Source organism: Cyprinus carpio, chromosome A18 (genome assembly GCF_018340385.1).
Source record: "Cyprinus carpio isolate SPL01 chromosome A18, ASM1834038v1, whole genome shotgun sequence".
NCBI classification, from domain to species: Eukaryota; Metazoa; Chordata; class Actinopteri; order Cypriniformes; family Cyprinidae; genus Cyprinus; species Cyprinus carpio.
Window position 1 is genome coordinate 25,721,303 of NC_056589.1, and position 15,241 is coordinate 25,736,543.

Below are 15,241 nucleotides of genomic sequence, written 5' to 3' on the forward strand. Positions count from 1 at the left end.
GATAAACAAAAACCCTTTTTTGTTATAGGGCTTACACTTTCGATATAAATATGATAGTACTTAGGCCTACATTTCACAGAAAGCTCTCGTTAAAGTAATCGGTGATCCGTTCAAAAGACTCTGAATAAATTGTTTTATTAAATTTATATAGGCTACTGGAAATTGTGAACTCATTTATTCAAGATCAAAATATATTTCCCGCTGTTCAGAAATAAATAGAGCGCACTCATCCACTAAACTGGACAAGCAGATGCAAATGTTGACTCAGTACAGACCCATCAGTCTTTCAGAAGACAGATCTGCTAAATAGTTCAAATGTCAGAATAAGTTTAATAATCTTCTCTGCATTATATGAATGCTGATAAAACGGGTAGGTCGACTTAATTAAAAATCACAGTTTCTTTAGCTATGGCTACAAAATTGTCAAAATCGGTTTACTTCTAATAGTGTGAATAGTGCTATTTAAAAATATGTGTAATTTTTAATTAAAAATGTTTGTTAATATGCAGGCCTATAATTTTATGATCTCATATATAATTGAGAGACTACGTGGATTATTTGTACTAAAATGACTTTTTGTGTGAATTTCACAAAAGCAAAATGTGATTAAAATAGCACAGTTACAAATAAATACGCAAAAGTTTGATGTTGTTGAATAAAAAGTTGATGTCCGTGTTATTTGTCAACTATCCGGTTATAGATATAGACATACAAGACTAATTATTCACTAGATACATTCAACGCAAACACAAACATACACTTCAAAGCACCGCTTTGGCGCGTCTGAGGCCATTCGAATAATGACATCATCAAGGCGCGCCGGCGTCCTTTAATGTTTGCGTGAGGGGAATAATGGCGATGTGCACAATATTACGATGTGCTTCTGTTAGTTTGACCTCCTCTCTGCCTCGACTGTCAAACAGAAACGCTCTGACTCCAGCTAGACTGCTGGCGAGGACATGCTATAAAAGAGCCCTGAGCACCACCACTCGATTTTGCGCAGGTATTCAAACTTATGAATGTTTACAGGCGACTCGCGTGAAAGTTTATATCTGTCTGTGCTGCAATCATTCAAATGCTATGCTAGTGATAAACTCAGAATGAATGAACTATATTACATGCACGTTTAAATGCATCTTTACGTGCACAGTTATAAATCTTGTTGCTCTACGGTTTTTTTTTTTTTTTTTTTTTTATACCTTGATCCGCCTGTGACCCTAACAAAACAGTTTTCTCTGTCATTCTGCAGCACTGAAGTTCACAGACAAACACGAGTGGGTTCGCGTGGACAGTGGTGTGGCAACAGTGGGCATCAGTAATTTTGCACAGGTAAGACTAGTTTAGACGTAATCGTTATATTAAGATGTGTTTTTGGGGGGGGACAAAATAGGATGTATTGTCATGTGTTTATAATGTAATGTTCCCAGGAGGCACTGGGGGACGTTGTCTACTGTGGGCTTCCTGAAGTTGGCACAAAGTTGGCACAGTCTGGTAACTACTCTTGCTCTAGTCTGGAGAATACTGCTTTTGAAAAACTTGTTAATACAGTTATTTGTTTGTTGTAAATCAAGCAAATATTAGGATCAGTTATTATTGTTTATGTATTGTTATCTGTACTGTAGATGAATTTGGTGCTCTGGAGAGTGTTAAAGCAGCGAGTGAGTTGTACTCTCCTCTGACGGGGGAGGTGACGGATGTCAATGACGCCTTGGCGGACAACCCAGGACTGGTTAACAAATCTTGCTATAAAGACGGTGAGACATTACTTCAGTCTCATTTTGACTCAAACTAGCCTGGAATCTTTCAACTTAAAGGAATAGTTCACCCAAAAATGAAGATGCACCCACCCTCAAGCCATACAAAATTTAGATGAGTTTGTTTCATCAGATCAGGTTTGGAGAAATGTAGCATTACATCACTTGCTCACCAATGGATCCTCTGCAGTGAATGGGTGCCGTCAGAATTAGAGTCCAAACAGCTGATAAAAGCATCACAGTTATCCCCATCAGTCGTCAGTTTTGTGAAGCGAAAAGTTGCGTGTTTGAAACAAACAAAATCCATTAAGATGTTCTGATTTTAAATATAAAATACTAGTCAATTTTTCATTATAGCGCTCCTCCAGTGAAAAAGTTTATCACCTGTTGTCCTCCCACATCAAAATACAAAGGTGTAAATTTCTCTCCTATTTCAGACGAGATTTTTTATTTTTTTGGTCTTGAAGGATTTGTTTCTTATAAACATGAAGCTTTTCGCTTCACTAAATGTTAATTGATGGACTGGAGTGGTGTGGATTATTGTGATGTTTTTATCAGCTGTTTGGACTCATTCTGACGGCACCCATTCACTGCAGAGGAACCATTGATGCACAAGTGATGGAATGCTACATTTCTCCAAATCTGATCAGATGAAGAAACAAACTCATGTACATCTTGGATGGCCTCTCAAACAAAATGTACATTTTGTCATCAGTAAGTGTCTGTTTTGTTCACAGGCTGGCTGATAAAGATGACTGTGTCTATTCCTGAGGAATTGGATGGACTGATGAATGAAGCTGCTTATGAGAGATACATCAAATCTATAGAGGACTAGAGCGTGCTGCTGGCATGTTGCATATAGAGGAGAATTTAAAAGCAATCAATTAAGGAATGTTTATAGTAGATGATTAAGTTTAGATGTTTTCTTAAATTACATTTTCCCAGCCACAGGAGGGGACCACATGGACGCAACATTATGCACTTGGCTTGGAAAGCAACAAGCAAACCTGATTGGATTGCAAGGATCTATATGTATCCCCAGAGACACAGACTATGTAACAGTTTCATCTCTTTTGTAGATGTTACACTGTTTCTGTAAAAGCTTGTCATTTCTTGGTGTAAGCTACAAATAAAATGTGGAGGACGAATAACACCCAATGTTCAGTCTGAGGACAACTATGAAACCTGGTGAAATCGGTCTTAGTTTTAAAGAACTCATAACAGAGTTAATTAATTAACAACATTAAACATCTATTTGAAACACCTCTCTGCTTTAAATGGTTTTATTGCATTAGAAATCTTGCTTTTTGATGCCAAATGTGCCTCGGACAAGACTAATTTATAAAATAAAGAACCCAATGTCTGCAAATGAATTATTTTAAGTAGTATTGTTTTATAAAACACCCTTTAAAGAAAACAAAGCTTTAGTCATTAATGTTAAATATCAAACAGTTTCCAACACCACAATGGATGGGTTTGTACAGGATAAGAAAGCAAAATAGGCCATCTGTATTGAATTATCTACTAAAGTTTTAAAAAGTCAAAATATCAAACATGTTTGATATCTTCAGACTAAAAGTAATGAAAGTCTGAAGCTAAAAAAAAAAAATCGTCTGCCCATAATACACTATGAATATGTGCGAAATCAACTCCGACTGCTAAAAATCTGCAGACTGGCTGACCAGTGTCTGCAAAAGTTGTGTAGTGTGTTCCAGTCTTAACATGTCAGTCGGTTATCTGCGGGGAACAGCGACACCTCCAGGCACTTTGCTGTAAGGGTCTCTGGTTGGGGTACGTCTGGCCCTGCCGCGTGAGACTATGGGCTGAGGCAGACCCTCCAGAAGACACCAGTCCTTCTCTAGCCTCTCTCTACGCTGTGCATTCTCACACATCACACTGGCTGTGAAGTCTCTCTCATTTAGGAAGGCAATGGTTTCGTCCCGTTTGCGGCTGACGTAGCCCTTCAGCACAGCGCTGTACTGGTTATCTTGCCTGTCTGGATCCTCTGACTGGTGTTTAAACTCCATGCGGGTGATGACTGGGAGGAGAAACCCGGTTCCTTCACGATTCACAACATCCTCAATACTGCCCAGAGCGTCCTGCACCAACCTTGCAGGAACAGGTACCAGGTCACAACCTGATCTCTGGTCAACAAACTCCCTAAAGCGTCTTCTCACTGTCGCAACATCCTGTAGAGACTGTGCACGTCGCTCCTCAAGGTCAACAACAATCCGCTCCGGGTAGTTGCCACCTAAAACCACACCTGTGAACAGAAAGTGAGAATAGATAGTATAGATATGATTTAGTATAAATGTGATTTAACCTATTATATCTCCGTAATGTGACATCCAAATGAAACGGAGTGTCCTGTTAGGGGAAAAAAAAGTATGGGACTTGATTTTATTGGGAATACTGGTGGACAATATAACCAAAATCCTATATTGCAATATGAGTAATTTTATTTCACAATAAAGTTATTTTTGCTGTATATTGCCCAGCCCTAAATTGGAAATTGACCATAATGATGGTATTTGTGTTTTCTACAATCAGAATTATTGATGGATTACTGTGCATATTCACCACTATAAATAAAAAACACTAAACAAAGCATTATGTATAACTGATAATCGTGAACAGATTATATAGTACAACAGACCTGCTCTACGCAGCATTGATGCTGGGCACTTCCAGGGCTTATGGATGAGGTCATCAGGAAGTGCCTTCAGTTCAGGACACCACTGTCGCACATAGGTGCCATAGGGGTCACAGGTCAGCGCTGCATCAACAGGGTGCATGACGAAGTTCCAGTGATCCAGTCCACACATTCCTCCATTCTGCCACATCATGGCGTCTATGGCAACATCAGCGTCTACCAGCGTGTCCTGTAAAATGGAGAAAGAGTGTTCAGATGCTGTGGTGAATGGTCATTACACGTCATTTATGCTAAAGTTGGCACATTGGCACATCAACAAACCAGAAACCCAGTTCATGAATGCTGAACTTGCTGGCACAGTGCTACTGTACTGTGTTGCCAGGGTGTGGTTATTTGGTTTCTAGGGTACTTTGACTGGTTGCTAGGTGGTTTCTTACCGGATAAAAGTCAAAATAACCCATTCCCAAGTGGGAGCTATTGGATTACTTGATGTGGAAAAATATGACATATCCTCAATAAAACATGAGTTATGCACAGAAGATTCATAATTATGGTTAGGGGTTTTGCATTAGCTGTAGCATCACATATAAAATAAAAATATAAAAAAAAGATTATGACTTTTTATCTAACAATTCTGACATTTTTTTCTTGCAATTTTGACTTTTCTCAGGATTCTGTGTTTATCTCAGAATAGCAAATTTACTGTATATCACATAATTGCAAGTTATAAACTTGCAATTATGAGTTTTTTCTCAGAATTCTGAGTTTACGTCTTGCAATCGTGACTTTTTTCAAAATTAACAAACGCAATTGTAAGATATGAACTTGCAATTAATTATGAACAAAAAAAATAAAAGCATTAAATCTTTTTGGATTTTGCATGTCCCACCTGAAACCAGCGGTATCCTTCATGCCAAGCAATATGCAGATAAGCAATGAGGAAGGAGGCAACCACGTGTCTCATGTAGTTGTTCATCCAGCCAGTTTGCCACAGCTGTCTCATTGCGGCATCTACCAGTGGGTATCCTGTGCATCCACGCTGCCATGCTTTCAGATGGACACGGTCTGAACTCCAGCGCAAAGCCTGCTCATGAGTCAACATACGAGTATGCCAATGAAATTGTAACAATAATCACATAACTACATATATACATTTTCTGATGCCACCTAGATGTTAGAATGTTGTGAGTGGTTGCTTGGGAATTAATATGCAGTTGCTTATTGGCGTAAATAAAAAGAGTCCACCACAAGTCTCTATGATGGCTTGGGTCTCTCCATAGCTTGTCTATGGGATTTTTTCACCTGTTTTATTATCTGGCAGGCAAAAATGATAAATCTGATCGAGCAATAGCACTTCTCTCCTAAGCAAGTCACATGATTTTGAAACCAATATCCCATTCTGTCTGCAATAAACATTGTCTAAATCATTTTGTACTTTCCATACAAGCATATTAGGTGGGAGCCTAACAGTCCTGCATCTTGAAAAAAAAAAATCAGCTATTAAAAAAAGGTTACCTAACATTACCTATTTTGATGTTGCGGAGTTAATAAATATCATTAAAAAAAAACCTTTCCATTGGTTTTTAATGCATCTATATTTTGATAAGTGCACTCATCGTATAATTTCATTAACAATCTTCAAAGGAGTGGAAAAAGCTGAAATTAGGATCAGAATAATGTCTTCAGAATCATTCATAAATGTGAAAATTGTCTAAGAATTGAACAAATAGTTATAACTTGGCTTAAAGGAAGACGGGAATCCTTGTGGCAGTTTTTCTGCCGATTAAGGGATAATACAAGACTTCTTACAAATGGCTTTCAAAAGCAAAAATGCAGTATTTTTTCCTTCTCAAAAAATTAGCATATTGTGAAAAAGTTCATTATTTTCCATAATGTAATGATAAAAATTAAACTTTCATATATTTTAGATTCATTGCACACCAACTGAAATATTTCAGGTCTTTTATTGTTTTAATACTGATGATTTTGGCATACAGCTCATGAAAACCCAAAATTCCTATCTCAAAAAATTAGCATATTTCATCCGACCAATAAAAGAAAAGTGTTTTTAATACAAAAAAAAGTCAACCTTCAAATAATTATGTTCAGTTACGCACTCAATACTTGGTCGGGAATCCTTCTGCAGAAATGACTGCTTCAGTGCGGCGTGGCATGGAGGCAATCAGCCTGTGGCACTGCTGAGGTGTTATGGAGGCCCAGGATGCTTCGATAGCGGCCTTAAGCTCATCCAGAGTGTTGGGTCTTGCATCTCTCAACTTTCTTTTCACAATATCCCACAGATTCTCTATGGGGTTCAGGTCAGGAGAGTTGGCAGGCCAATTGAGCACAGTAATACCATGGTCAGTAAACCATTTACCAGTGGTTTTGGCACTGTGAGCAGGTGCCAGGTCGTGCTGAAAAACGAAATCTTCATCTCCATAAAGCTTTTCAGCAGATGGAAGCATGAAGTGCTCCAAAATCTCCTGATAGCTAGCTGCATTGACCCTGCCCTTGATAAAACACAGTGGACCAACACCAGCAGCTGACATGGCACCCCAGACCATCACTGACTGTGGGTACTTGACACTGGACTTCAGGCATTTTGGCATTTTCCTTCTCCCCAGTCTTCCTCCAGACTCTGGCACCTTGATTTCCGAATGACGTGCAAAATTTGCTTTCATCTGAAAAAAGTACTTTGGACCACTGAGCAACAGTCCAGTGCTGTTTCTCTGTAGCCCAGGTCAGGCGCTTCTGCCGCTGTTTCTGGTTCAAAAGCACACGCCTGTGCGCGGTGGCTCTGGATGTTTCTACTCCAGACTCAGTCCACTGCTTCCGCAGGTCCCCCAAGGTCTGGAATCGGTCCTTCTCCACAATCTTCCTCAGGGTCCGGTCACCTCTTCTCGTTGTGCAGCGTTTTTTGCCACACTTTTTCCTTCCCACAGACTTCCCACTGAGGTGCCTTGATACAGCACTCTGGGAACAGCCTATTCGTTCAGAAATTTATTTCTGTGTCTTACCCTCTCGCTTGAGGGTGTCAATGATGGCCTTCTGGACAGCAGTCAGGTCGGCAGTCTTACCCATGATTGCGGTTTTGAGTAATGAACCAGGCTGGGAGTTTTTTAAAAGCCTCAGGAATCTTTTGCAGGTGTTTAGAGTTAATTAGTTGATTCAGATGATTAGGTTAATAGCTCGTTTAGAGAACCTTTTCATGATATGCTAATTTTTTGAGATAGGAATTTTGGGTTTTCATGAGCTGTATGCCAAAATCATCAGTATTAAAACAATAAAAGACCTGAAATATTTCAGTTGGTGTGCAATGAATCTAAAATATATGAAAGTTCAATTTTTATCATTACACTATGGAAAATAATGAACTTTTTCACAATATGCTAATTTTTTGAGAAGGACCTGTATGATGCAGGGCAGTATTATAAATATGAATCTTGCCTTGTACGGTGGCCTGAGGGACTCCCAGGGCAGGTCTGGGAAAAGGCACAGCTGCCAGTACGCCAGGTCCCTCCAGGCCAGTTTGCGCTGGAACTTGGGAGGTCTGCAGTGAGCTCCACGGGCATCCCATAATAGGCTGCGTGCACTCAACTGCCCAAAGTGCAGATATGGAGATAGAGAGCTGGTGTTGGGCTCATCCGCACGACTTGACTCTTTCTCATAACGGTACACACCTACAATGAAGTCAATTGATGAGCGCAAAATGATGGATTGGCTTGTAATGCTGCTATATTAAAACATGTGCCCTGGAAATATGTCTTACCATCTCGCAGGAAGGCCTCAAGATGAGCCTGAGCTCCTTCCTCACTGATGTCCCATGATTTCCGAATGTTCACAGCCCAGTCAATCTGTCAATACCACACCACAAAAGCACTTTAATTATGTAAAATTGCAACTTGCATCCGACTGAACTACTTTTCCATTGCTTTTTTACATACACTTGCTAGAAGGTAGTCTTTGCTGTGATTACTGCTGTGATTACAACTTGCATCTTTTGTGGTGCCTTGCACATGACACTGGGGCAAAACGCAGCGCTCAAGTTCAAATAAGCTCAACTTTTAAAAATGTGTCTCAAGACTTTGATTTTGACTTTTTTATTTACACATTTCAAAATCATATAAATTCTTTATTTAAAAACATGAACATTCCAAACATAGTATTAATAATGATCATAATAATAAGCACCAAAAAGGAATTACCTAAGATTATTAACATAAATCCCCAAAATTGTTAGTTTAATAAATAGCAACAAGTACATCAAATTTAAAATATAAGAACTTGTTCAGGGTTATTATAATTAACTAAAACTAAAACATTTTTGCTTGAATTAAAATAAATACTGAAATAAAATAAAATAATAAAATATAATATAAAAAAGAAATTCAACTAGTTGCTAAAACAACATTTCCCATTTTAATTTAGTTTGATGTTTAAAAAGAACTAAATTAAAAAACTAAAACTTAAAAAATGTTAAAAACCTATTTAAACACATAAACCATAAAACTACTAAAAATGACAAAAACATTGCTATAAGACTATTATAGTATCTCAGTGATAATAAAATCACACTGACTTATATGGCAGAAATCAGATGAACTCAACAGTTGTGTGTTAGTGTTGGTCTGAATATTTCACCTCTGTGCCATCTTTCCTGCGTGGCATGCGTGCCAGTCCCAGATCAACAAGTGGGCATCCCTGCGGCCAAGCTGAGGGAGCAGGCAGGGCAGCGGGGGCATCCAGCGGAGAGGTCTGTCCACTGCCAGGATTCTGCTGGCAACAACTCATGAAGTGAGAGACAGAGCCAATACCTGCAAATAATGTAGAAACCTTTAAGAAATTAGCGCTTTAGATTTTGGTGGTGTTTGCCTATGCAGAAGTTGCTGCTATCATGCTAGGGTGTAGTAATTGGTTGTCAGGGCAGTGCTATATGTTTGCCAAGGTATTCTTTAGTGTCTTGCTGTGCAGTTATTATTGTGGACGTTTAATTGCCCCAGACATTATTTTTTTGATTTGTGGAATGATGAAAAAAAGATACCCAAAACCCTCTCTGCTTGTTCCAATATTCAGGTTTTTGTTCTGGAAATGCATGCAAATTGGTGCATATTTAATTAGACAATGCCTCGTTTGCATATTTAAACATAACATTTCAGAAATGCATCATTTGCATAATTAAATAACATTTCAGAACATTTGTGATCCAATTATCTTAACTTAATGTGGGACTCAGCTGGGGAATTATGGCAATACCTAACAATTTGTATCCTACTTGCCTACAGCATCTTGCTTTAAGGCATAATTAATGTACAAATTACATTTAAAAAAAAGTTGATTACTTTTTAAAGATGAATTTAAAAATGTATGAACAATCACCAATCAAATGCAAAAAATTAATCCCCAATTTTCCACCCCATCAGCCCTGGCTTTAACCTCATTACCCACCTCGTAGTCCAACGCCCTGTGTGCTGACCGTGTAGGGGTCTCTAAGGCAGTAGGAGTGGTAGATATGGCACTTAACACCTTGTTTCTCCAGTTTCTCCCACATGCTGTCATCTCTTTCCTTCAGCCACGGCTCATACAGGGCTGTTGCCACAACCGACGCTGCCCCCGTCTCAGTGATTAACCCTTGCAGAGCTGTCAAAGATGAAGACTCTGCCTTCAGCGTCACCAAGTGGCTTCCACGCTTCTCCAGAGAGCGGTTCAGACTCACTAGTGCCTGATGCAGCCAGTATTTAGATGCCCCACCGGTTGCCACGGTAACCCCTGGACCCTCCTCCTCCACCGCATTCCACAGGAAGACAGGAATGACAGGTGCACCAAGCTCCAGGCAGTCAATAAGAGCAGGGTTATCCCACATGCGGAGGTCCCTTCTGAACCAGAGCAGAACCGGTCGTGGTCCCGATGGGTTCTTCAACAAATGCTGCTTCTTACGCAGACGGCGCCTTTGTGATCTTGTTGACTTTGTGACCTTAAGATCATCATTGTCTTTATTTGTGTTTTTAATGGCACACGTGGTGTTATGCACTTCTGTATCTAGTGTCCATTTTGCAACAGCCTGGCTCTCTGCTACTTCAGCTCTATCACTGACGTTTGAAAGATCAACACCTGAAGTTACTGTACTCAAGTCGGCAGAGCTTTTGTAAGGCTGATGATCTGGTTTGGTAAGTTTGGTTTCATAAAGAGAGAGTGCTAAAGCCAACTCTAATTCATCTGCTTTATCCTGAAAAAGCAACATACAAAATATGTTTTAACATACTGCACAACACAAGCAGTTTAATCTGAATACCAGCAGCTGCTCCATGATCCTTCAGAAATCATTCAGATTTGCTGCTATATTATAGGCTATATATATATATATGTATATATATATATGTATATATATGTATATATATATATATATATATATATATATATATATATATATATATATATATATATATATATATATATCATTATATATATATATATATATATATATATATATATATATATATTATTATTATTATTATTATTTTTGTTTGGTACAGTACGAAATCCACACTACCTTAGAGAAGTACTCCAAAAAGATTGCAGTCAGCTGACTGTGTAAATGTTCATGTTCGGATAAAAGGGGTTTGATCACGTCCAGAAAGTGTGTTCGGGTGTCTGCGTCCCCCAGCAGAGATAAACACATGCAGAAAAACCCGTCCGGATCCTCACGACCCAACACCAGCTCTCTCAGCAGTTCACGGACCTGAGACACGGACTTCATATCTCTGCTTACAGACATTCTCTTGGAGGAAATCCGTCGCTTTTCAACGTAGTAAATATACAAATGACACAAACTGACAGACAGAATGCATCCGCGAGCCGCGTTACAAAACGCGTGAATGAATGAGCTGAGAGGTTACACAAGCAGCTGCTGCGGGGCTTTCATAACCCACTGTAACATCGTCAGTAACGCTTTACTTGTGTTTATATTACATCCGTATGTTTAATTACCGAAAATGGATATAATGATAGATTAATTACTTACGTTAACTACATAAACTTTAGTATCAGAAGCATGAGGAATATGTAACAGCGCCTCCAGCGACTGTAAAGGGGCGGTTCTGAATAAGCCGTCTGACCAATCCTGGTCGAGCATATTACAGATGCTCCTCCCCCTCAGTGTGGCACGTGTTAATCCAAATATATACGAGAGCCAATCAATCAGACATTTCAAAACCATTTTCTGTGATTATCTCTGCAAGTTTCTCTCTCCTGCTGTATACAGACACACAATGACATTTGACTTAAGTAGGTTTTTAAAAATATTATTTTAAAAGCTTACATCTGGGTATTCATCCATTTATTTGCCAATAATAAGTAAGCAAAGAAATGGCATTCTATCCCGAATAAACTTTCACATTTCATCCCTGTATTTGAAAAAATATATACTTTTTAATATAAAAATGCTAATTAATTAATTAATAATACATTTTATTTTCTAAATTTATTTATAGGGCCTACATGACATGCATGTATCGTTACATATATACGTTTGAAATAGGCCTGTAACTTTTTGTATATATCTAATAAATAAAAGATATGATTAAGAATATTACTTGATGAAATGTATTTACTTATTTTGATTTATTTATTTTTAATTTATTTCAGAGCTCCTTAGCTTTGATATTTGAAGTGTTTTGTGGAGAAAAGTGCAGTTAAGTGATTGTACCAGCAGAGGCCGACGGTTTAATACAACCTTCTGTAATAATACCATCTAACGTTTTGCTAGCAACAGAGGCAATAATATTAAAGTTAATACAATAATTATTTTCTATATTCTTATATATATATATATATATATATATATATATATTTATATATATATATATATATATATATATATATATATATATATATATATATGTATATTATGTATGTATAATTTTTATTTCTATTGAATAGATGGTATATTTTGGTTCAGTAATTAAGTAGGCCTAATAAAAATTAACTGGCTTAGTGGCTAACTTGCTTCTTTAAAACGTATCCACTGACTCTCTTTGAAGCTCGGACATAGATATACGCACACAGAGACACGTGTACACAGCACATGATGTAAAACAATGTGTTACTATCTTTTTCTTTCATGTGTATTGACTTACAAGTGGACTAAAGCCTTTCTAAACAGGAACAAATAGCTTTAAAATGAAAATTGAACAGGGAGCCTGTGTTTGAGGGCAGTGTAATCAATAATGTTTAGACAGTAGAACAAGTCTAACAGACAGCAGATCAATACAGACGAGCCCCCACCTCCCTCCGCTCTGTCCCACTGACCTCATCGTATGATCTGATCAGCTCTTTATTTAAAGCTCAGAGAGAAGGGCGATTAGAGAGAAAGAGACTGAGAGTGGCCCGAAAGCAGTTAACCACTTCATTGGGCACAAAATGTATGTATGCTTACATAAAAGCATAAATAAACTAGATTTGATAGATAAACTAGAGTGGTGACTACTGTTAATGTAAAACTCGCTGCCATAATGCAAGGGTGTAGGTGGTTGCCAGGGTGTTGCTATGCAGTTGTTAAAGTGTTCTGAGCGGGTTTTAGAACACTGCCATGTGGTTGCTATTTTAAATACTATTAAAAGAATATTCCAGATTAAACACAAGTTTGCCAGCATTTGTGACATAGTCAGATGTTGATTACCATGAAATACATGCCACAGGTCCCTCAAATTACAATGAATTAATTACTAAATTAAACAAATAATAAGCTAAAATCAGTGTTACAGTTTAGCATTAGAAGCAAATGGGGACAATTTTTGGAGGATTTATGAGCAGAAATGTGAAAAAAATGTATATTATTTGAAAAATAAAGAATATGAATAAATAATACAGTATATATAGACACGTTTTCATTTAGAAATCGCTATTAAATTACAAAGAAACAGCAGTTACCTGTTGAAACAAGTTGAATTGAACATGAAATTTTTAAGTAGAAAGACTGAAATAGTATTTTCTCGTAAAATCTACTCGAATAATCTTATTCGCAATACTTTTTACAGCTTGTGTGTGTGTGTGTGTGTGTGTGTGTGTGTGTGTGTATATATATAGAGAGAGAGAGAGCTGAATAATGACACTATTGTGTTCTGTAGAACTGCTTTATAGCTGAAACTGAATTTGTTTCATAATTTAAGAATTTTGCAATGTTAACTATCATTCTCCTGTTTATTACTGTAAAGCAATCTGTATTTTATAAAGCATATTTTATATGAACTGACATAAAACAAAACATCTCAGTTTAATTTATTCAAATGAAAATGCTTGGTTGTCAAACAACACGCTTTGCAGGAAAAACAGAGTGAGTGGAAGGAGTTGAAGGAAATAAAAAGATGAGTAAAGGAAATAAAGCTATCAAGGCGTGTAAGTGGAGTCATATATGGAGCGTGTTGCCATGGAAATGCAGGGAGTGATTTCAATTGGCTGCTTTGAGTCTGACCTCTGATTTGAGTGAATGCTCATTCAGAGTAATATGAGGTGACATCTTTCTCCAGTGCTGATGGACAAAATCAAATGTACTATTTACTGTTTGCTCTTTATTTTCTATCTGTTCTATTCTGCATGTTTTCATGTGGAGTAAATATATGTCTGTGCATCTGTCTCTCGCTCTCTCATTAATGCTCCGCTCAGACGCTGTATAGCAGGTGACAGGGAGAACTAATCGCTCTGAAGATTAAAAATAAATGAAGAGAAACGTGTTTTAGGAAAACGGTGGAACGAACATCATAAATCATTCAGCCTGGATCAGATTCCTCCTCACTGTCCGCACACTGACACACACGCAGACAAATTACATTACTGAAAAATCACATTACTGCTGCCTTTCAGGAAGGACGCACGAAGGGGAAAAGAGAGAAAAGGTGACAGAGAGAGAGAGAGAGAGAGAGAGAGAGAGAGAGAGAGAGAGAGAGTCATATTAGACAAGGCTTTAAAGTGACAGATCTGCAGAGGAAAACAGAGGATTTTGTATCTAAAAGCTTGTGTAGACTGCAAAATAACAACAACAACAACAACAATAATAATAGAACTACTTAAATAGACTGCATAATAATAATAATAATATTTGTTTGCTGTTTACAGAAGCTTTAATACATATTAAATAACAATAATGATAATAATAATTATTATTATTACTATTATTATTATGCATGATTTCAAGTACAGTATGTTAGTGCATCTATCTCTTATAAACCTCTTTTTCTTGCTCTTATTATTATTGTTGTTATTATTATTATTATTATTATCATTTTGCAGCCTACACAAGCTTTATTATATAATATAATAATAAAGATAATATAACTGCTTAAATAGGCTGCAAAAACAATACTTATAATAGTAATATAAGAATAATCACTATTTTTGGCATTTTTTCATTATTAATATTGTATTTTATTTACATTTACATTTATGCATTTAGCAGACACTTTTATCCAAAGCGACTTACAGTGCATTCAGACTAACAATTATTTTTTTTTTTTTACTTAACATATTCAATCGTATGCTGAATTAATTATATTATGTATCTTGTTACTCAAATAGACTTGGTTTTATGTTTCTTCAAATGTATCATGATATCAAGGCCATTTTAATCTACATTAATTACTAATTTGATACATTTGAACATTGGAAACACTTTTTTCCCCCCTAAGTTTTCGCTCACGAAGTTCATTCTTTGGATTTTAGTGGAGCTGATGATGTGACCTCGTGTAACATGTCTATGGGAGGGATGGAGAAAACATCTAGAGCTTGTGTTCTAAAACAAAAAAATGCATACTTATCCTCGCAGTCACCGGGCATTAGTTTAATG

The 15,241-nt window shown here is 37.2% G+C and overlaps 2 protein-coding genes across 2 annotated transcripts; one reads left to right on the forward strand and one right to left on the reverse strand.

Moving 5' to 3' along the window:
* The first annotated feature begins 806 nt into the window (after positions 1-806).
* LOC122148610 (glycine cleavage system H protein, mitochondrial-like) lies at positions 807-3,017 on the forward strand. Its single transcript, XM_042775658.1, has 5 exons — positions 807-1,003; positions 1,250-1,329; positions 1,428-1,491; positions 1,623-1,754; positions 2,492-3,017. Exons 1-5 carry the CDS (start codon positions 853-855, stop codon positions 2,587-2,589), a joined length of 525 nt encoding a protein of 174 aa, XP_042631592.1. The 5' UTR covers positions 807-852; the 3' UTR covers positions 2,590-3,017.
* Positions 3,018-3,120: 103 nt separating this feature from the next.
* si:ch1073-390k14.1 (deoxyribodipyrimidine photo-lyase) lies at positions 3,121-11,812 on the reverse strand. The gene is made up of 8 exons (XM_042775654.1): positions 10,955-11,812; positions 9,853-10,630; positions 9,049-9,221; positions 8,177-8,261; positions 7,855-8,087; positions 5,297-5,491; positions 4,411-4,636; positions 3,121-4,017 (listed from the first exon to the last, which is right to left on the reverse strand). The coding sequence occupies exons 1-8, from the start codon at positions 11,177-11,179 to the stop codon at positions 3,488-3,490; spliced, it is 2,445 nt and encodes an 814-aa protein (XP_042631588.1). The 5' UTR covers positions 11,180-11,812; the 3' UTR covers positions 3,121-3,487.
* Positions 11,813-15,241: the final 3,429 nt, after the last annotated feature.